At 38.6% G+C, this 21,853-nt stretch overlaps 2 protein-coding genes and 1 pseudogene across 3 annotated transcripts in view; 1 reads left to right on the top strand and 2 right to left on the bottom strand.

Moving 5' to 3' along the window:
* The window catches only part of B3GAT2 (beta-1,3-glucuronyltransferase 2), a 68,022-nt gene extending 55,983 nt beyond the window's left edge, over positions 1-12,039 (top strand). The window contains exons 3-4 of the mRNA XM_090282650.1: positions 11,514-11,662; positions 11,752-12,039. Of these exons, the coding sequence (XP_090138776.1) occupies positions 11,514-11,662; positions 11,752-11,838 (236 nt within the window). The 3' untranslated portion in view covers positions 11,839-12,039. The remainder of the gene's footprint in view (positions 1-11,513; positions 11,663-11,751) is intronic.
* LOC150007289 (dnaJ homolog subfamily C member 2-like) lies at positions 1,972-9,108 on the bottom strand (annotated as a pseudogene).
* Positions 11,936-21,853, bottom strand: part of SMAP1 (small ArfGAP 1) — a 150,990-nt gene continuing 141,072 nt past the window's right edge. For both annotated transcript variants that reach the window (XM_090282648.1, XM_090282649.1), the window contains 3 exons: positions 16,411-16,582; positions 15,242-15,549; positions 11,936-13,263 (listed from right to left, as the gene is read on the bottom strand). In XM_090282648.1, the coding sequence (XP_090138774.1) occupies positions 13,129-13,263; positions 15,242-15,549; positions 16,411-16,582 (615 nt within the window). In that variant the 3' untranslated portion in view covers positions 11,936-13,128. The remainder of the gene's footprint in view (positions 13,264-15,241; positions 15,550-16,410; positions 16,583-21,853) is intronic.

The raw sequence follows: 21,853 nt of genomic DNA, 5'->3' as shown, positions 1-21,853 counted from the left end.
GTACATGTGTGTGTCTCTGAGTATCACATTTTCTTTATCCATTTATCAGTCAGTGGACACTAAGGTTGCTTCCGTATGTCGGCTATTGTAAATAATGCTGCAATGAACATAGGGGTCCATATAACTTTTCAACTTAATGTTTTCATTTCCTTTGGATAAATACCCAAAAGAGAATTGCTGGATCATATGGTAGTTCTATTTTTAATTTTTTGAGGACCCTCCATACTATTTCCATAGTGGCTGCACCAGTTTACGATCCCACCAGCAGTGCACAAGCACCTTTGTCAACACTTGTTTGTTCATTTATTGATAGTAGCCATTCTGACAAGTGTAAGGTGACAAATAATTGTGGTTTTTATTTGCATTTCTTTCATTAGTGACATTGGGTATCTTTTTAAATGTCTGTTGGTATGTCCTCTGTGAAAAAATGTGTATTCAGTTCCTCTGCCTATTTTTAAATCATACTTTGTTTTTTTTCATGTTAAGTTGTATGAGTTCTTTATATATTTTGGAGATTAACCACTTACTGGATGTATTATTAGTGAATACCTTCTTCCATTTGGTAGGTTGTCTTTTCATTTTGTTGATGGTTTCCTTGCTATGCAGAAACTTCTTAGTTTGATGTAGTCCCATTTGTTTATTTTTTTCTTTGTTTCCCTCACCTGAGGAGAGAGGCCCAAAAAACTATTGATGTAGAGTAATGACAAATTTACTGCCTACGTTTTCTTCCAGGAGTTTTATGGTTTTAGGTCTTACATTTAATCCTTTAATCCATTTTGAGTTTAATCTTGTATATGGTGTAAGAAGGTGGTCTGGGTTTATTATTTTTGCATATATCTATCTGTTCAGTTTGTGCAACACCATTTATTGAAGGAATGTCTTTACTCCATTGTGTATTCTTTCCTCCTTTGTCATAGGTGAGATTAATTGACCATATAGGCATGGGTTTATTTCTGGGCTCTCTGTTCTGATCCATTGATTTATGTGTCTGTTTTTATGTCATTACCATGCTGTTTTGATTACTACAGCCTTGTAGTATATAGTTTAATATCAGGTAGCATGATACCTTCAACTTTGTTCTTCCTCAAGATTGTTGTGGCTATTCAGGGTCTTTAGTTGTTTCATACACGTTTCAGGATTATTTGTTCTAGTTCTGTGAAAATGCCATTTGTATTTTAATAGAGATTGCACTGACTCTATAGATTGCTTTGGGTGGTAAGGGCATTTTAATGATGTTAATTCTCCCTGTCCACAAACATGGTATATGCTTCCATTTATTCATATCTTCTTTAATTTCTTTCAGTGTCATACAATTTTGCAAATACATGTTTTTACCTTCTTGATTAAATTTATTCCTAGGTATTTTATTTTTTATGCAATTGTAAATAAGATGGTTTTCATAATTTCTCTTTCTGATAATTCATTATTAGGGTACAAAATGCAACTGATTTTGGAATTCTTTTATCAATTATAATAATTCTGAATGAAACCTTTAGGGTTCTCTATATACAGTATCATGTTATTTGCAAATAATGACATTTTTACTTCCTTTCCAATTTGGATGCCTTCTTCTTGTCTGGTTGCTGTGGCTAGGACTTTCAATACAATATTGAATAAAATGATAGAAGAGGACATCCTTGTCTTGTTCCTGATCTTAAGGAAAATGCTCTTAGGTTTTCCCCATTGAGTGTGATGTTACCGTGGGTTTGTCATATATGGGCCTTTATCATGTTTGCTGAGAGTTTTAATCATAAATGGGTGCTGGATTTTGTCAAATGCTTTTTTCTGCATCTGTTGATATGATCATGTAAGTTTTATCCATTTTGTTTGTGTGGTGTATCACATTTATTAATTTGTGGATATTGAACCAACCTTGCATCCCAGTAATAAATCCCACTTGATCATGACCTTTTATCTACAGTATTTTCAGTTTTATCATAAAAATGAACATATAACAAAGATTGTCATAAGTCATTTCTTAGCTCTAATTGCATTTAATACCTACTTTTGAGCAGATTTCTTTGCTTTTACCATCTCAACAATCTCCTTAAACTGTTTCATGCAGTCTCTTGCCCTGCCAGGCATTACTTCTGCTGTTTTTCCCCATCTTTCAGGTATATTTAGTGGACACGTTTGCAAAGGTTGTTAGAAAAGCTTCTGTTCCGTTGTCCAGGGGGTGAAGTCTGTGCATGGACCTTCAGTTGTTTTGAAGGTGTTGCATTGTCTGCTTGAGGCACCACTCCATGCTCTTTTTAAAATTTATGAAAAGCTTTTTTTTTTTAAATTGTTTTTCAATTACAGTTGTCCCATTTTTCCCCCATTGCTCCCCCCCAGCCCACCCCTTCCCCCACAGTCATTCCCCACCCCGTTATCCATGTCCATGTGTCATTTATACGTGTTCTTTGACTAGACTCTTCCCCTACTTAACCCCCTACTCCCCTCCCTCCTGATAACTGTTATTCTATTCCTTGTTCAATTTTGTTCATTTGTTTGTGTTGTTCATTAGTCTCCTGTATCAGGTGATAGATATCATATGGTATTTTTCTTTCATTGTCTGGATTATTTCACTAAGCATAATTCTCTCTAGTTCCATCCATGTTGTCGCAAATAGCAGGAGTTCCTTCTTTCTTTCTGGTGCATAGTATTTTTTATGTTATCTTTTTGACAAGTATCAAGTTTTTGAAGACTCTTTGCTTTACCAATAACATCTTTGGTGGTTGTCTTGACTGCAGAAGAATGTATTTTCTAGTAATAAGTTCCCATCTTGAGTTTGTTCCATTGGGAAAGAGGTTCGCAGCTTTAATTAGTAATTTCAAATGATCTTCTGACCAATTTTTACTGCCATGTCCACCTCTGCTGATTGGTTTCTCTGCATTCTTAGATGCTTGTCATATATGAGCCTCAGCTTCCTCTTTCTCTTTTCTAATTTGCTCATTTATTTCTCCTTTTTCACCACTTCTTTTGTTGATTGTTTCATTCAATCACTGTAACCTTGCTAGTTCAAGGTGATCACAAAGTTTTCCCACTTCTTCCATCATTTTATCCAACTCTGCATCATTATCAGAAAAGTGATTTATTTATTTGAGAGAGGAAAAGTGGGAGGCAGGGATGGAGGGAGAAAAACGATTTGTTGTTCCACTTATTATGCATTCATTGGTTGAATCTTTTATGTGCCCTGACCCAGGATTCAACCCACAACCATGGCATAGTGGGATGATGCTGTAACTTACTGAGCTGCCCAGCCAGGGGACTGCCATTCCTTTTTAATGACTTTTTCTGGATAAGTTTTTCCTTCTTTGCCAATAGTGCTTATTGTCTAACGTCCTCCTCCTCTTTCTCTTTGGCTAAGTGAGCACCTTCTAATTCAGCTTGTCTTTGTTTTTCTTTAGCTTCTTGCTCCTTCTGTTTACTTCTCTTTTGCTTTCTTTTCTGCTTCTGTCTTGGCCTTTTCTTCCTTCACTTTTTTAATTCTTGGATCAAAGCTCTATGCATTGTTAACTAATGTTCTTTTCAGCCCATCTCCTCTCATCATGACAGTCTGCTTTTTTTTCTTCATCATCTAAATAAGAAAATTCTGAGAATCAAAATTATACCAGAGAGAATTAAATGCATCTATACCTTCAAATGATTAATTCATATCACCAAGTTTAGGGACACTTTTATTTTATTTGACCATCTGGAATTTCTTTCAAACATAGGAACACACCTCGAAGAAATTATCCTTTGCTCCCCTTTTAGAAGGCACTAAGTTATCAAAAGTAGGATCTACACTGTTAAATGCTGGTCTTTTCACTGGACCAGATAACACTTCATAAGTGTTAGTTATGCAAGTGAAATGTCATTATCTCCTTTTGTTGATTCACCAGCTGTTTTCCATTTATCTGGGTGATTTTTTAAAACCATTGCTTTGTGAGCTGCTTTGATCTGTCTCTGTGTAGCTTTGAATCTTCTTTCCCTGCCTGTGTACTGCATAATGATCTTGCTTCTTTCAGTCACTAGGATCAAGTGTTTTCCAGTATGGGAAATTCTTCTAACTGCAATTCTTCATCTTCTGAGTCTTCTGATTATGCTTTTTTAATCCTCCGGAACCTGAAAAGAGGCAGAAGTGTTTGTTTCTCTTAACAAAAGCTTCATACCATGTTCCTACAGGTTCAAATGAGCAGAGTGTTGAGGCTGTGATTTAAAATGTTAAGAGGTTTCAGTGTGTTGCATGGAATCAAGCAGAGGTCAGAGGTGATGGTAGTGGTGGCGGGTGGTGGCAGGCGCAGCAGTGCTCAGCAAGAGCAGCACTGAGGTCCTGGGGCCAGCCCATGTCCTGGGTGTAGGCCGCTCAGCGTCCCCTCCAGTTCTGCCTCCCGTCTTAGCCCCGCACCTTGACTCTGTGATGCCCTGTATGATCTTTTCAATGTACTGCTGAATCTGCTTTGCTAGTATTTTGTTGAGGACTTTTGCATCTATGTTCATCAGGGATATTGGCCTATAACTTTTTTTGTAATGTCTTTTGTTTTGGATTCACGGTAATGCTGGCCTTTGTACAAATGAACTGGGGAGTGTTCCCTTCCTCTTGAATTTTTTGAGATAGTTTGAGAAGGATAGGTATTAAGTCAACACTTGTTTTATCTTATCTTTTTGACAACAGCCATTCTAGCAGGTGTGAGGTGATATCTGATTGTGCTTTTTGATTTGCATTTTCCTGATGATTAATGTTGAACACCTTTTCATTGAGCTGTTGGCCATTTATATGGGAAAACAAAGGATTCAGAATAGCTAAAACAATCTTGAAAAATAACAAAGTTGAAGGACTTAGGCTTCCTGATTTGAAAACTATAATGCTACAGTAATAAAGACAATGTGGTACTGGCATAAAGATAAACATGTGAATCAATGGAATAGAATTGGTAGTCCAGAAATAAACTATTGCGTTTATGCTCAGTTAATTTTTGCCAAGGGTGTCAAGACCATTCAATAGTCTTTCAAAAAATGGTGCCCAGAGTTATAAATGTACTAAAAGCCACTTAATCATATTCTTTAAAAAGGCAAAATTGAGTATAGGAATTATATCTTAATAAAGGGGGGTGGTAGGGCACACACACACACACACTCTCCAAAGGCAGAGTACTTTGCTAGAAAAAGATGTGAAAGGAAAGCCAGCCTCCTCAGAAAGAATTAGAGAAAAGAGGAGAGGAGGGGCCACACACACATATAGTTCCTTCTCTAACGAGTTCCCTGAAACTATTGTGTATGTATAATTTAATTTGATGATTGAATTTTTTCCTCTTATTGTTTAAAGTGGGTAGGGACTTTTGAAATTACCTTATACCTGCTGGCAATAGTAGAAGTGTGTCAAGTGCCCAGTATTCTAGTACAACTAGCCAGAGTGACTATTCAAAAAATAAAAATAAAAAAGCTGTATTTTCTTGTGACTGGACTATATGTAAAGGTATTATTGCCATAAACTACCTTTTGTGAACTGTAAGTTTTGATTGGTAACAGCCTTGTTGAAAATAGATTTTGTGTAGTTAGAATGTGCTAGTGGAACAAGTATTGGGAGGTGAGATTGGGTTGATAAATGATAGAAGAAACTGATAAGCACTATTAATGCTTTTAAGTACGGCTGAAAAGGGAATAGGTTTGCTGGACTTCTTTTTCCTTTCCAATTTCTCTCTCTCTCTCTCCCCCTCCTTTCCTCCCTCCCCCTTTTTCCCCTTCTTTTCCTTTATTTATTTATTCTTTCCTTATTGTACTTGTTAGGACCTGCTGCAGACTGTTGAATAAATATCAAGAGCAGACATCCTTGCCTCATCCCAACCTTCAAGGGTCTTTTACCACTAAGTATAATGTTGGCGATGGGTTTTTGTAGATGCCCTTTATCAAGCTGAGGAAGTTCACTTCTATTCTTAGTTTGCTGAGAGGCTTTTTAAAATTGTGACTAGATATTAGATTTTGTCAAGTGCATTTTCTCCATCTATTGGGATAATCAGATTTTTTTTAAGTCTCTTAGTTTGGTGAATTACATTGATTGATTTTTGAAATGTTAAACCAACATTGCAATCTTGGGATAAACCTCACTTGGTCATGATGTACAGTAATTTTATTGCTGGGTTAAGGCTTTTTCTGTCAGTGTTCAGGAGAGTTGTTGGTCCGTAGTCTTTTTGTAAGTTCCTGTCTGGGTTTGCGTCAGAGCAATGCGGGCCCTTGTAGAAGGTGAAACTGTTTCTTCCTTTTCTATTTTTTTGCAAAGTTTTATTATTTCTTCCTTAAACATTTCCAAGAAATCACCAGTGAAGCTATTTGGGCCTGGAGGATTTTTGGGGGGTTTGGTTTGTGATTTTTGGTGGAAAGATTTTTAAATATAAATTTATTAAATTAATAAAGGGCTATTTAGATTATTTCCTCTCAAGACAGCTTTGATAGCTTGTGTCTTTCAAGGAATTTGTCCATTTTTATATCAGCTGTGAAACTGATTGCCATAAAATTGCTCATAATACTCCCTTGTTATCATTTACATGTTTGTAGAAAATATACTGCTACTACTCTCTCATTGCTGGTACTGGTAACTTGTATCTTCTGTCTTTTCATCCTAAATATGAGTAGATAGTAATCAATTCTATTAACTTTTTCCCTTAAGGGCAAAAAATACTTAAGAATTTTTTAATATATTATTTTTTGGAGACAGGAGGGGTAGAGAGAGAAAAAAAAGAAGACCAATTTGTTGTTCCACTTATTTATGCATTCATTGGTTCATTCCTGTATATGCCCTGCCCAGGGATTGAACCTGCAACCTTGGCGTATTGGGATGATACTTTAACCAACTGAGCTATCCAACCAGGGCCCCTAAGGGCATGGTTTTGATTTCACTGATCTTCTCTATGGTTTTCTATTTCTGTTGCAGGGATTTTGGCTTTTTAACTTATTCATACCTTTTTTTTTTTTTTTTTTAATTCACTTTGGGTTTCATTTACTTGTTCTAGTGTATGCAGCTAGGAACTTAAGACATCAAGTTAAGACCTTTTCTTAATCTAATAAAAGTATTTAGTACTTTAAAAAAATACTCATTTTCCATCTAAGTACTGCTTTGGATGCATCCCACAAACTCTGAGGTCTTGTTTTGTATGTATTCCCTTTTGAGTCCTCCTTTGATCTGTATCTTATTTTGGATTATGTTGCTTAGTTTCCAAATATTAGATTTTCCAGATATCTTTATTGATTTCTATTTAATTCCATGTGGTCAAAGAAATATTTGTACAATTTATATTCTTTTAAGTTTATTGAGACTTGATTTATGGCCCAGCCTATGGCTTACCTTGATAATGCCCCGGGTGTACTTGACAAGACTGTGTATTCTGTTGTTGGGTGGTGTGTTCTGTAAATGTCAAGTTGGTTGCTTATGTTGTCTTATATATCCTCACGCATCTTTCAAATTTGTAAAATTTTCAGTTATTTCTTTACATATTTTTTCTACCCTTCCTATCCCATCTTTCATTCCTTTCTTCTTTCTGTACCGTGTGTGTGTGTGTGTGTGTGTGTCTGTCTGTCTATTGGTGTTTCCTTTTAGTAATTTCTATTTTTGTCTTCCAGTTTACTAATCTTTTATTCTGTAATATCTTGTCATGTGTTAATGCCAGTCAGTATATTTTTCACCTCAGACACTGTATTTTTCATCATAATGAGACCACTCTGGGGCTTTTTTATATCTCATATCTCTACTTATCATGTTTAATCGTTCCCCTACCTTTTTGAACATATGAAGTATATTTATGTTTTAATGTCCTTGTTCTGTAATTCTACCATCTGTGTGATTTTTAAGTTGCTAGGTACCAGATACATATATTCATTGCATATATATAACATACATTTATATACACACACATACATGCATCCATATAAGGAGTGAGCACATCTGAACTGCCTCCCTTCCGTTTTCGTGTATTTTATACATTTTTTCTGGGTTACAACTAAGTTACTTGGAAACATTTTGATCCTTTCCGGGCTTGCTTTTAGTTTTGTTAGGCAGAATCAGCTCAGCCTTTAGTTTAGGGCTAATTGGACCTCACAATGAACCCACAATAACCTTCCAACTACTATCCCAGATGCCCCAACTATTACTATTCCACTCTGGCTGTTGGGAAGTGAACTATTTATTCCCAGCTGGGAGTGAGCTCCAGCAAACAACCCACCTGCCTATTTCCAGTGGTTCTTTACTAGGCCTCAGTAGCTTCACAAACATTTGCTTATCACATTCAGTTGGGCTTGAGAGCCCTTTTTCTCTCCAGCACTGTGTGCTGTGAATTCTAGCTGACTTAGCCTCCTGGAACTAATTCTCCATTGTGTTTCCTCAGCTTCAGGGGACTGAAGGGCTGTGAGCTCCCCTCCCTCTGCCAGGCCTGGAGACTTTGCCCTTTAGGCAGGAAACTGAGGCAACTGGAGGGCTTGTGTTTCTATTCTCAGAGATCTTTGTCCTCCATGCCTCTCTTTCAGCATATAGGAACAAGGTTTTCAAACATTTTGTCTGACTTTTAGTTATTTAAGATGTTAGAGGAAACTCAGCCCTTGTTGCTCCATGTGGAAATGCTCCAAGTGGAAATGGCTTGTTGTACTTTGAAAGTCTTACAAATGTTTCTGTTTATTAACCAATAAGCACCTACTGAGGCAGGCCTTGTTCCCCTGAGAGGGAACATAACCTTACCCCATCCCACTCCACTAGAAGTCAGGAAATCCTGTGTCCACAGCACATAACCAGTTTTCATTTGCAATTTTTTTTTCACACAACTGACCAGAACAGAGAATCTTACTCCCATGATTTCTCTAAGATTCATACTATCTCTCAAGCTGCTGCTAACATCTTTAAAGCTATTATTTCACTAAAAAAGTGAAGGGTAAATGTAATACTTGAGGCATAAATACTTGGAAGAAAAGTCAAGATATCCATCTTGGATTGGAAGCAGTAGTTTATAAGCTGAAAACTCCTGTCCTGCTTTAAGAGAGATGATTCCCCACAAGGCAACCCAGGGTCTGGCCTGGTTACTGCTACTGGCTCTGACCTGCTCCTTTCAGGAGCTCCCTGAACTGGAGCCTGGCAGAGAAGATGGAGGTAGCAGCAAAGAGCATCTGATCTGACGGCACCCCCTTGTTGTGTTAGAAAACACAAAACCACTTTGTTCATGTGCTGAGCCACTGCTAAAATCTGCAGACTGGCCTTCCAGGTGCATCCCAGTGTCCAGAGAAGCCAGGACAGGGCCTTGTAGTAAAACAGTGATTAGCTCCACAGGTAGCCACCTGCTTTGCTTTAAACTATGGATGTTGCCATGGAACTCTTCTTTAAATACTGGAAGGACAGTCCTGAGCTTAGGAAAGCAAGCAAGTACTCAGTTCAAATCCTTGAGTGGTTACAATGTCATGAATGTGTTCAAGCCTTAGTGGGGAATGAAGGAAATCAGGTGAAAGTGGTTTCCTTTCATTTTGAGAATAACTTCTGCACAACTTGGATCCTGTATTTTTATGAGAATGGGAAAATCCAACCAGTACTTTGAAGCCGTGTGAGAAATAGACCAGCTGCTTCAGTGTGACTGAGATTGGAACGGGAACTAAGAAAAAAAGGGTGAAGCTTACTAGCACATGAAAGGACACCAAGAATTTTTGAACACTAAAATCTGAGTTGACCTACTAGAAGTCACTTTTTGTGTGTTCATATGAACCTTTGGCTTTTTGTTGAGAGGGCCTGTGGCTGTTCTGTCTGAGGAGGGTTCAGACTTGTGGGTCAAGTGGTGGGAAATAAATGCAGGTGGCCTGGGCCTGCTACCCAGAATTTTCACAAGCCCTTTCCCTGTCAACACTATTTTCTAGTGGTAAGTGGTGGCTAATAACCACCTACCCCTCATACTAGTATGTATGATGGTATTGTTATATACTGTAGTAGTGTGTGAATGGTGCCTCGCAGTTAATGGGGATTTTTCCATTCACTAACTTGACATCAGACAGTTAAGGTGCCACACCTGTCTTGCAGAGGAGGAAATGGGGAAGTTGCAGAATCAAGAAAGGTTAAGTGACTTGACCAGTGTCTTAAGTGCAAGGACCCAGGCAAGGACTTCAAATTTCAGATTCTGTTCTTTCTCCTAGAAGGTGCTGCCTCTCTGCAGGACTGGTGGAAGGTCTTGGGCTGTCCTCAGGCTAATGTTTTCTGATTGTTTCTTGGTTCTCACTCTGCATACACTGTACCAAATTGTATCTGTGCAGCTCTGCGGTAAGCTTTGCCCAAAAGGCCACAGGGTCTAGATGTGTGCCACGGCCAAGAGGTTATGCTGGCTGTGGTTTTCTCCCTCTCCCCATTACTGCCTGGTGTCACATGGTACTTACTTCGTTAACTATACTTTTGCAAAAAAGAGCATAAATCAATTCAGTTCATATAGAGAAAGGCAAAAGTTGCTAAGAAATGTTCCTGGGGATTGGCCCTCAGAGCTGAGCTCTGGGAGGGCGCCTAACTACAGCGTAAGCCCAGTCATCACGAGCAGTGGCCAGGGGCTTCAGGCTCTCGAGCAATCACAAAGGTTGTAACAACTGCTTGCTGAGATGCCTTGTAGAGTGTTTAATGGCTAAGTCTGCAACACAGTTTGTTAAACTGTGATTAAATAGTAATGATTTTTCATGACTAAACTATTGAAGGGACACATTTGTTTCCTTGAAAAATGAAATATAAAAAACGAATTTACTAAATGGCCTGGTATCTTCCACCCTGATTTACCACCTTCCCACCTTTTCCAGATTGAACCAAATCAGAAATTTAAACTAAATAATTATACATTATTCATATTCTAGCACACTAACTTTATTTCTGTTCCTCAGTATTCTGAACTCAAAGTAAATCAGAGCTGGTTTGGATAAAGTACACAAACAAATGTTAAAGGACAGGCAGGAGAACTGGGCGGGCCCTCTCACACCTCAAGGACAGTCACGGGAACTCTGAATGCTTTAGAACTAAATTTAGGTCTTAGTTCCCAGAGTGGCAAATACAGGGTGTGATGATTTCTGTGAAACATATTACACTTAAATGTTTTACAGTACACGCCCCCACATACCTTTGTCAGGGCACTGCACACACTATATTGTAATGGCTGGTTTTCCTTTTGAGACTGCAACACAGATAACGTTCCTGTTCAACTTTGTGCACCAAGGCCTGGCATAGCAGGCATATAAAATTTATTTATTTTTTTATTTTTTTGAGGATTTACTTCTTTTTAGAGAGATGGAAGGGAGAAAGAAAGAGAGGAAGAGGAAAACATTGATGCTCGAGAGAAACACTGGTTGCCTCCCGCAAACCCCCAACTGGGGATCTGGCCCATGACCCAAGCATGTGCCCTGATCAAAAACTGAACCAGTGACCTTTTGGTTTATGGGACAATGCCTAACCAACTGAGCCACACCAATGAGAGCTATACAATTGTTTCTGATGTGACCAAAATTATATAAAAAAATAAGTACACCAATATTTTAAAGTTTTTTTTTAACTTTTCACAAAGGTTTTGCTGTAAGCCTTCAAGTCATCTTGTCCAATCCAAAAGCTGTATTTAAGCGCCGTGGATCCCAGCCAGGGATGCAGGAATCTGACTTTCTAAAACAGATAACAACAGTTGAAGAACTGGAACCGAAAGCAAATAACTGCACCAAGGTATTCGTTTCACATGTGCTGCTTGATCCTGTTGAGTGTTACTGTTAGTGTCTAGCTACTGAAAAAAGACCTCCCTCCCCTCCCTTTAGGTTCTTGTGTGGCACACTCGGACAGAGAAAGTTAATCTAGCCAACGAGCCCAAGTATCACCTGGACACCGTGAAGATTGAGGTGTAAATGGAAGCAGCAGCTGATGCGGTTTGCCTGGCCAGGGGGTGTGGAAGAGGACGTTTGGAGGTTAGGCTACAGAGCGTTCAGGTATTGTTCATTTCACTTCAGTACAACAGCCTTTATTGACACCTGATGGACATCTGGTTAAACAGAGCTTGTCAGTTAACATAAGCTAATCAGATGGTATAAAATGTATGTTTGTCTTCATTTGTTCTCCATGTTTTCTCTGTAACTAAACTGGAAGATCTTTGTACAGTACAGCTAATGACACTGCAGGTACCATTCTGAGTATCTTATATACTTTTCTTTTTTCCCCATTTGGCCTTATTAATTGGTAGGACTAAACAGGTTTTAGAAACAGATGACAAGTACTTTGTCAATTAAATTTTGTCCCCAATTCCTGACCTTGCAATATGAAGTAATTTATGTAAGATTGGTGGCAGTATACATTGTAGGAAATAAAGCCCACACAAAGAAAGGTCTGTGTATTCATCTATTTAATCTAGGGATAGAACATTTGTCCATACTAGGCACCATAAAATGTAAACACAATTACTGACATAAACCTGGATATACCTTCAAAAATTGAAAGTGGCTTTTAGTTACCCTGTTTGCATCTAGTGCAGAGAAAGGTCTTCATGTTAGCACTATGTACATAAGAAGAAATCCAAATTACAAGAGGCAGACAAAATTTGAATTCTTTAAATATTCATTAAACTAAGATTTATAGTAGCATCCAGGTTTATCTTCCTCTCAATAACCATGTTCCCTGTTAAGCACATCATAACAACAGCGCAGTGAAGTGAAGGATGAAATAATTTTGATACACTAGAAAACAGTGCTCAGTGATACAGTTACATTCTATTTATATGATTGAACATTTGATCATACAGTACCTTCCTACAAGATTACTGGCTAATTTGGGGGTGGGGTTTATACTGTTAGAGGTATTACTAACATGATAACTATTTCCCTTATATGCAAACATTAGAGCTATAATTTTATTGAGAGTAAAATTGATTTTGCAAGTTGACTGAGCAGCTTCTCAAAAAATGTGATTTATGAAGTTATGGGAAATATGAGCAAAGCTGCCCTGGACATAAAATGGTTTCTCAACCTGCTTTTCACCACATCAAATTTAATCAGTACAAACCAACACAGTCAATCAGATACTTCGTAATGTGAACAAATGGGGAAAAAAGAAAACATATATATGTACATGAATAAACGGGCACTAGGTGCATTTTAGCAAGGAATGTCAAGCGGTGGTTCTGGATGGAACTGGCGTCGCGGTCCTCACTTCCACAGCTGTGTACTGAGAGTCTGACCCGACGAGCCCCCCGACCACCCTGCTGTGGTGCTGGGGGGCTGGCTGAAACCCAGCGCAGGGCTCGCACTACCGATGCTCATGCCGGCCATTTGCTGATTCATCTGTGAAACATCAAGGGCTTAGTTTAGGAAGCTTACTTCACCTTTAGGTCTTGTTTCTTTAGCCACAGTTAGACATTTTTAATAGTTACTCTATTTTATCAGAAGCAGACCACATAGTTATTTTCCTGCAGAACGCAAACAGCTGCTGTTTCCTTCTTGTTCTTTATTTCCTTCCAAATTTTAGCACTGTCCATAAAGTGAACTCAACCATACTTATTCATTTTCTGTACTCAATTTCTTGCCCACCCCCCCAAGATTAACCACAACTGAAAAGTGCCAAAGCAATCTCTGCATTTGTACCTAAGCATATGATTGTGTCCACTATTCTAACTTTCGACTATACTAGTGCTTTAACTACTAAAGAAAATTTTAGAAATACTCCAAAATCATAAATTGTGTATCATAACTATTCTGCCTTTATCAAAATCTTAAATGGCTCTATATACTTTCAAAAGAAAAGGTCATAAAGGATACATTTTTCTTTCCCTTAGCTAACCACATAAACCTCTGAAGTTTTTATTCTATGATAAGGTCTAAGACTTCCTGTATTCTTCTTCCAGACTGAAGTCACATATGTATATAAGCATCTTAACCCTTCTCCTATGGTTCCCTTAGCTCCAAGATTGACAGCAGGTTAAGGAAAGGCAAGAGGGATGACTACAAAGTACAGGATGGAGTCAAAACCTATGCTCAGAGTTGGATTGTATTCTTAATAAAGTTTAAAGTTGCAATTTTTCAGACACCAATGTTAATGACATCACTAATGAGACTGGGTGCAGGGGCAGATCGCTTCTGATACCTACTAAGGGATGTTTTAACCACCTTGTCACCAGCCAATAGAACCCACGCAGGGAATGCTGGAGGACAGTCTTCAGCACACCTGGAGATAAGGGCCAACGTTAACTCCTTACTGGTTCCTCCAGCACCTTAACCTGAGCTAGGTGTGTTTGAGCTAGGTGTGTTTCAGCATTTTGGCCACACAAAAGCTATTACTGCCATTTGGTCCTTATAATTTTTGAGATTCCTAGAGAGTACAGACCAATGTAATACAAGATATTCCTTTAAATAGTGATAGTAAAAATAACTTGGAGCATTCATGGGATATATAGTGATTTTGCTAATGTTGGTTAGAAATCACTATACTATTCCCTGAATGGACTTGCGGTAAAACAGCAGAGCAGAAGCCAGCTGCTAGATAAGGGTAAAGGGTGAAGGAGTCGGACCATGAACCTAAGTCTAAAGGCATCTCTACGGGGCCAGAGAAAAGTTAGAAGAGGGCACCTAACACAGAAATGGGTGTGAAGGAGGCAGTGCCCCTGTGTCATCTCCGGGCTCTAACCTAACTTAGGTAGAAACAGGATAATATGCACTTGTTCATCTCATATGGGAATCCTTGAACTAGTGCGTACTTTTACAAAGTATTAAACCTAATTATAGGGTAAGTACAAAGGAAATAGAACTTTACAAAGGTTTTTGAACAAAAAATCTTTTAATAAATCCATGGACAGTAACCACATGACCTGGTGAACCACCTAGATCCCTTACAAAACAGTACTTTGAGGCTATGAGACTGGATTTCTTCCCAATTTGTGAAAGCCACACCTGCTTCCTGCCCCGCCAAATCAATGAAGATGGATTGGGTGGTCTAAGTAAACTATAAAAAGCTAGGTTAAAACTTGCTGCTAATTTCAAAGGTGGCAGACAGAGAGTCTCTTAAAATACCCAAGATAATTTCTAGTTGTTACAACTAGATTAAGGATATTCACCATTAACAGTTATTATAATCTGAAATGAAAATATTTAACATTTTCTTACAGAATGCTCCAAACATAAGGACGATGACAGGTTATTTGATATAACTTCATTATCCTACTCAATGCTTTCTGCCAGATTTATTTGTATTTAAATCTAACAAACCATTTAGAAAGTAAATCTTGTTTCTTTGATTTTGGGTAAGTTGGAGAACAACGACCCTTACCTGCGGTAGGTTCCACTGGGGCTGCTGAGCTTGAGGCAGGCCGAACTTACTCTGGGGTGCACCCATCTGTCCTACCATTCCTCCTTGGGGGGCAATCACATTTTGAGGCAGTGGCATCACACCAGTTTGTGCATTTCCCATAAACCCATTGGGTATGGGCATGCCCACCATCATGCTTGCACTCTGTCCCATCACATTTCCTATAAGGCCAGGAGCGGCAGGCACAGGTACACCCATCGATGGAAAACCTTGAAATGCAGTTGGTGCTTGTGAGGTAAATGGTATATTTGTGGGTCCCATAAATACACCTGCATTGTGAGAACCATGAAAGGAAAATGAATCAAGAGAACAGGGCTACTGTATACAGCTGCACTCACCTCAATAACCACATAGCAAAAATTTTAATCTTTGTTTGGCTGCTCCTACTGCTCAGACCAACTCACACCCTACAGTCTCAGAGCTGGTTAGTTCCAGAATGCAGACAAATCAGTTATGAACCTGAGCAACTTTAATCAGAAGAAATAAACCTTATATTAGCTACATAGAACATCCATCGTGATGAAGACCAGACTGCAATACAGGAGATGACGCGCTGCTCCTGCTGATCCGCACCCTGGTCCCCAGTCCCAGATGCTCAAGACAAGTTCTCCGTGCCTGGCTTTCCGGCGGACCGCTGGGATGTCCAATAATTTTAGCTCAGATATGAAATGAAGCTCATTATTTTAAAAGAGAGAGTCTGACAGATTAAAACTGTCAACAACTAATCTCACCATGCTAGTATTTCATTATAATTATTTTAAAAATCTCAAGCCCTTTTCAGAATTCATGTGACAATTCAGACTGCTTACTGTTTACTTGCAGAGAAGATACCATACTGTACAGTTATAAACTTCATGCAAATTAAATTTACATAATTCTTCAAAGATAATCTGTCCTCCTGTAAGCTTGTGAAATAATATTTTAAGTGGTATGTGAACAGCTTAATTCTAAATGAATAAAGTTTTATGAATCTTGTACCTGCTTTTTAATTCTAATGCTTCATTCATTTAGTTCTGTAGTTGTGTAAATTTCAACAACAAAGAAATATAATTGATACTGTTCTAACCACAAAGGATATGCTTCTAGCAATGTCACTGCAACTCCCTGAAAGCAGATTCAGAATGAATTACCAGGAGTGCTCTGCTGCTGAATGGTCCCTGCACCGTACAGAGATAAGATGGAGTCTTTGGAGAGTTGCTTCTTTGCCACCTCTTCTGACTTTGTCGTTTGCTCAGTGAAGAGATCCAGATCCCCAGATGTTACTGCAGACACAGTGGCAGCTGCTGGTACAGAGGACGTCCCCTGAGACAAACACCAAAACATGTTGCTGAATTCTGCGTACTAAAACGTGGCTCAGCCATTACGTAAAATGCAAATAGTTATGATATTAGACGGAAATACAAGAATTGTAGAAGGTAAAATAGAGACATTAAATAAGATCATTTACAGCCCACACAAAGCACCTAGAATAAAGGTACAATGTTTCCTATTTTGCATGGATTAATGCAGAAGTGGTAGATTGAAACTCTTCTGTACTAAGTTGTGTTTACCTGCTAGACTGATGCTGAGTTTTTGCCCCACATCCTGGCCTCAATGGGTTCAACAACAGGTAGGGTATGTGGTTGCTGTCTGACTTCCACCGTTCCTCAGCAACTACTGCTTCAAGGAACTGGTGCCCCCTGGAATAAAGAACATTTCTACAACTACAAAAGTCTGTAAGAGGGTTCTGTAAAGGCTAATTTTGTCTTTTTTTTTTTTTTTTTAAGCTTTTCAAAAGCTTCAGTGTGATATTCTTATAAACCTAATCTAGATCAGTTTTAACCACAACCTTAGAATGTTTCTTGTCTTTCCAGAAATGAAGTACAGCAATACTTCTACCACCTATACTCTCAACCATTTTTTATATTCCACTTATGGACAAGGTGGACAACGGGCAAGTGAACCACAAATCCAAATAAACATGTGGATATTTAATACAAAACAAAAATTTAACTTGTCTTCTATCTTGCACCCACTATTATACAATTACACTGATATCCTAACTTTAACAATCTCTGCAGTTATTTTCAATCACATTCACAATTGTTTATATGAAATTGTCTTAGATATGAAGAGTTTCAAAGAATTCTATGAAGACTAGTAAAAACTTAGTAAGTCTTCTCAAACTATAGAATAAGGTGAGCAGCAAACAAGTTAAAAATCATGTTTATGATTTACCTTGAATTTTTAAAAAATCCGAACATTTAACATCTTTGCTAAAAAAAGCCTTGCAATAAATTAGTATCCAAGCATTGTACTTGAACTAATTAAGCAAGAATTTTGAGACAGAAAGAAAAAGCCACTTAATTTTGCAAAAGATCTGAAATGTGTAAAACTGGACACAATGGAACACCAAATATAACAAATACACTTGAACTACCAATGAAAAAGCAAAGACCCCAGAGGCTAAGAGCATGGGCTCTGGCGCCGCCTGCCAAACTGGAGCCCATGTTTGCTACAGTAACTGTGCCCTCAGACATTCATTGTCTCTCTGTTGTAACATGGAATAATAATACTACCCACCTTGAAAAGTTGTTTGATGACCACAAGAAGTGCTTTGCACAATGACAGGGATAAGCACACAGTATTTACTGTTAATATTGTTAGATGACAAAGCAACCACCTCAACAAGTGATCTTTTCATCATGTTCAGTTTCTGTTCAATCCAAGAACCTGCTCAAAAACCATGAGTTCTATTCCCTGTGAAGGAGCTATAACTACAAGAAAACCCACAATGGCAGGGAAAGCTATTAGTCCAGTCTCATACTAGAGCAGCCTAACCAGTACGCACATGCTTTAAACATGGGTATTACTTTCAATGAAGGTAGGTAAGGTATTATGGACCATCTACCTCAACATGGATATAGTTTAAAAACTGCCAAACCACGTAGCATGGCTAGTGAGCACTTAAATGTCCCTTTATTATTATTTTTGGTGCCCCCTTCGCCAGCACTACAACTCCAGGATAAAACTCTTGCCTGTTACTTTTCACTTCGGGAGGCTGTAGGACCCCTGAGCAAAAGTTCTCTGACTGCCTGGAATCCCAGGGCTGAACCAAGGATAGGCTACAGCAGGTGTGCAGGTCCCGATACTGCTGGTATATATATATTAGGAAAGGAATGGGACAGCTTCTGCATGTCACCTTGGGGACTCTGGAACAATTCTCTTCAATCCCCAATTCCCTTAAACCCCCAGTACACATGCGCACACTGGTAAGCATTTCTAATTCCTTCAGGGAAGACTACACAGCCAGACAAGTAAAGCAATCTATCTCATTCACATGAGTGGGAAAATCTTTTACTAGAATTTGTGCTACACTAAGAAAAAAATCAGGAGTGAAAGAATAAAGGATTCAGAGTGCAGTTGATCCTTGAACAGCAGGTTTAAATTGTGCAGGTAAACTCATACATGAATTTTTTCAATAAATACAGTACTGTAAATGTATTTTTCTCTTAGGATTTTCTTAAATTTTTTTTCTAGCTTATTTATAATAAGAATACAGTATATAATACATATATACAAAATATATACAAAATATGTACTGATCAACAGTAAATTTATTTCCTAATAAAGTTTTGAGGAGTCAAAAGTTATACTTAAAAATCTGCATATATTTTTACTGATTATGCTATTACAGTTGTCCCAATTTTCCCCCTTTGTCCCCCTCTGCCAAATACTCCTCTTCCCTCGAGCAATCCTCCCTCTTAGTTCATGTCCATTGGTCGTGCATAAGTCCTTTGGCTTCTCCATTTCCTTTACTATTCTTAACATCCTTCTATTTTGTACTTACCAGTTATGATTCTTAACCCCTGCACCTTTTCCCCATTCTCCTCCCTCCTCCTTCCAGCTGATAACCCTCCATATGGGGTCCCCACAACTATGATTCTGCTCCTGTTGTAGCTGTTTGCTTAGTTTTTCTTTTTTAGATTCAGTTGTTGATAGTTGTGACTTTGTTATCATTTTAATGTTCATAGTTTTTATCTTTTTCTAAAATAAGTTCCTTTAACATTTCATATAATAAGGGCTTGGTGATGATGAACTCCTTTAGCTTTACCTTGTCTGGAAAGCACTTCACCTGCCCTTCCATTCTAACTAATAGCTTTGCTGAATAATCTTGGTTGTAGGTCTTTGCTTTGCATCACTGAATACTTCTTGCCAGTCCCTTCTTGCCTGCAAAGTTTCTTTTGAGAAATCAGCTGACAGTCTTACAGGAATTCCTTTGTAGGTAACTTTCTGTTTCTCTTTATCTTTAACCATTGGCATTTTAATTATGATGTGTCTTGGTGTGGTCCTCTTTGGGTCTAGCTTGTTTGGGACTCTCTGTGCTTCCTGGACTTGTATGTCTATTTCCTTTGCCAAATTAGGGAAGTTTTCTTTTATTATTTTTTCAAATAATTTTTCAATTTTCTTGCTCTTCCTCTTCTCCTTCTGGCATCCCTATGATTCAGTTGTTGGCACTTGTGGAGCTGTCTCAGAGTCTTCTTATTCTCTCCTTGTTTTTGTGAATTCTTGTTTCTTCATTCTGTACTATTTATTTCTTCCTCATGTTCCAAATGATTGATTTGAACTCCAACTTCCTTCCTTTCACTGTTGGTTCCCTGTGGATTTTTCTTTCACTAAGCATAGCCTTCATTTCTTCCCTTATGCTTCTGCTGTACTCAAATCAGTTCTCTGAGACTCCTTATCACCAGTGTTTTGAACTCTGCAACTGGTAGGTTGACTGTTTAGTCCTTTTTCTGGGGTTTTGTTGTTCTTTCACTTGGGCCATATTTCTTTGTCTCCTCAATTTGACAGCCTCCCTATTTTTGTTTCTGTGTATTAGGTAGAGCTGCCTTGACCCCCTGTCTTGGTGCACTTGTTAAGTTGTATGGTGCATAGCCTTAAGTTACAGTATTCCCTCACTTGTTGTGGGTATTACATTCCAGACACCCCCGTGATGTAGGAACCTTAAATTTATTCTACACTCTTAAACCTATGTAACTTTAACAACATATGTATGCAGTGCCGCAAAATCCCATGATATAACAAAAAATCCGCGATAAATAATTAAATGTAATATTTTTAAAAATCCCACGATACAGTGAGGCCACGATAAGTGAGCCACGATACAGCAAGGGACTACTATATTGCCAGGGCAGAGCAACACTGCTTTGTGGCTCTGTATGTCCGTGTGTGTTGGGGGTGGGGGAGTAGAGAGGGTGGAGAGGGGACAATGCCTCTGTCTGGCTACTTGAGGCTTGCTTGGCCTTCTCCATGCTTCCAGTCACTTCACTCAGTTCCCGTATGCATATGGTGCCCTTCTAGCTGCTGCCCTGGTGGTGGTTCCCAGAGTGGGTGGGTTTGCATACATTCTAGGACCATGTAGGCCCTTTAAATGGACTCTCCTGAGAGACAGCAGTTTCTTCCACTGCCCCAACTCCCACTGGCTTTCACAACCAGAAGTTATGAGGCTTTATTTTCCTGGTGCTGAAACCCTGGGTTGTGCAGTCTGGCCTGCAGCTGGGATCGCTAGCTCCCCAGGTGTCCCTCCCAAATTTTATCCACCACACGTGAATGTGGGACTGCCCATTCTGCTGGCCGCCTCTGCCACACCGCATCCTGTCTTCTCTGGCTCCCTTTCTCCTCCCCTCCTTCTCATCTGGATGAAATTGGCTTTTTTAAATCCTTGGGTGTTGGACTTCTATATAGTTCAGTTTTCTGACAGTTCTGGGTTTTGTTTTGTTTTGTTTTTTGTTTTGAGGTTAGTTGTGATCCTTATCATTGAGCAAGGAGGCGAAGCATGTCCACCTACACCTGCATCTTGATCATAAGCCTATATGCAGATTTTTGACTGCTCAGGAAGTCGATATCCCTAACCCCATGTTGTTCAGGGGTCAACAGTAATTCTCATTGGTGTCCAATCAATCTCACATAGTAAATATCCATCAAAATTAGTAAATTATATATTACCAATTTATGCATAAAATGTACACTTTAACTTGCTTCCCTCCATGTCATAGATATTATTTTGAAAATACATCTGGATTTGAATCTTTACATGTAATTTAGATATAAGAATCCTATTCGCCAAGTATTTTACAGGACTCAATAGAACTGGCACAATTTTGGTTCAAAACCAATGTTTGAAAAAAAAAGAATTAGGTATGATTAAAAAAAAAAAAATAGCCCTGTTGTTCTACCAGTTAGTGATGCAGAATGCCAAGGCATGAACACGAGACCAACCCCTCAGGACAGAAAAAGCTATCCATGCACACTTCTGTCACAGCTGCACTTATAATTAACAGTTAAATGAAGTCTGCATTGTTCCCTTTGCTGCTTTGACACTGAACAGAAAGATTATATGTCATACAGCGAAGCCTCAGATGTGGGGGCCCAATTCTCCAAGCAGCTGCAAAGCAACTCTCATGCCCCAGTGACATCTAAAGAAGTCTAGCAGATAAAGCAACCTCACTAGAATGCTAGACCAAAAGAAATTGCTTTTTATATTCAGACTGTCAAATATCCTAAGTACTCCCTTTCTACAGCCACAGCATT

Source organism: Furipterus horrens, unplaced genomic scaffold (assembly GCF_987537825.1).
Source record: "Furipterus horrens unplaced genomic scaffold, mFurHor1.1.pri manual_scaffold_6, whole genome shotgun sequence".
In the NCBI taxonomy this organism is placed as follows: Eukaryota; Metazoa; Chordata; class Mammalia; order Chiroptera; family Furipteridae; genus Furipterus; species Furipterus horrens.
Note: the sequence above shows the minus strand (reverse complement) of the source record. Positions and strands in the feature narration are given on the sequence as shown.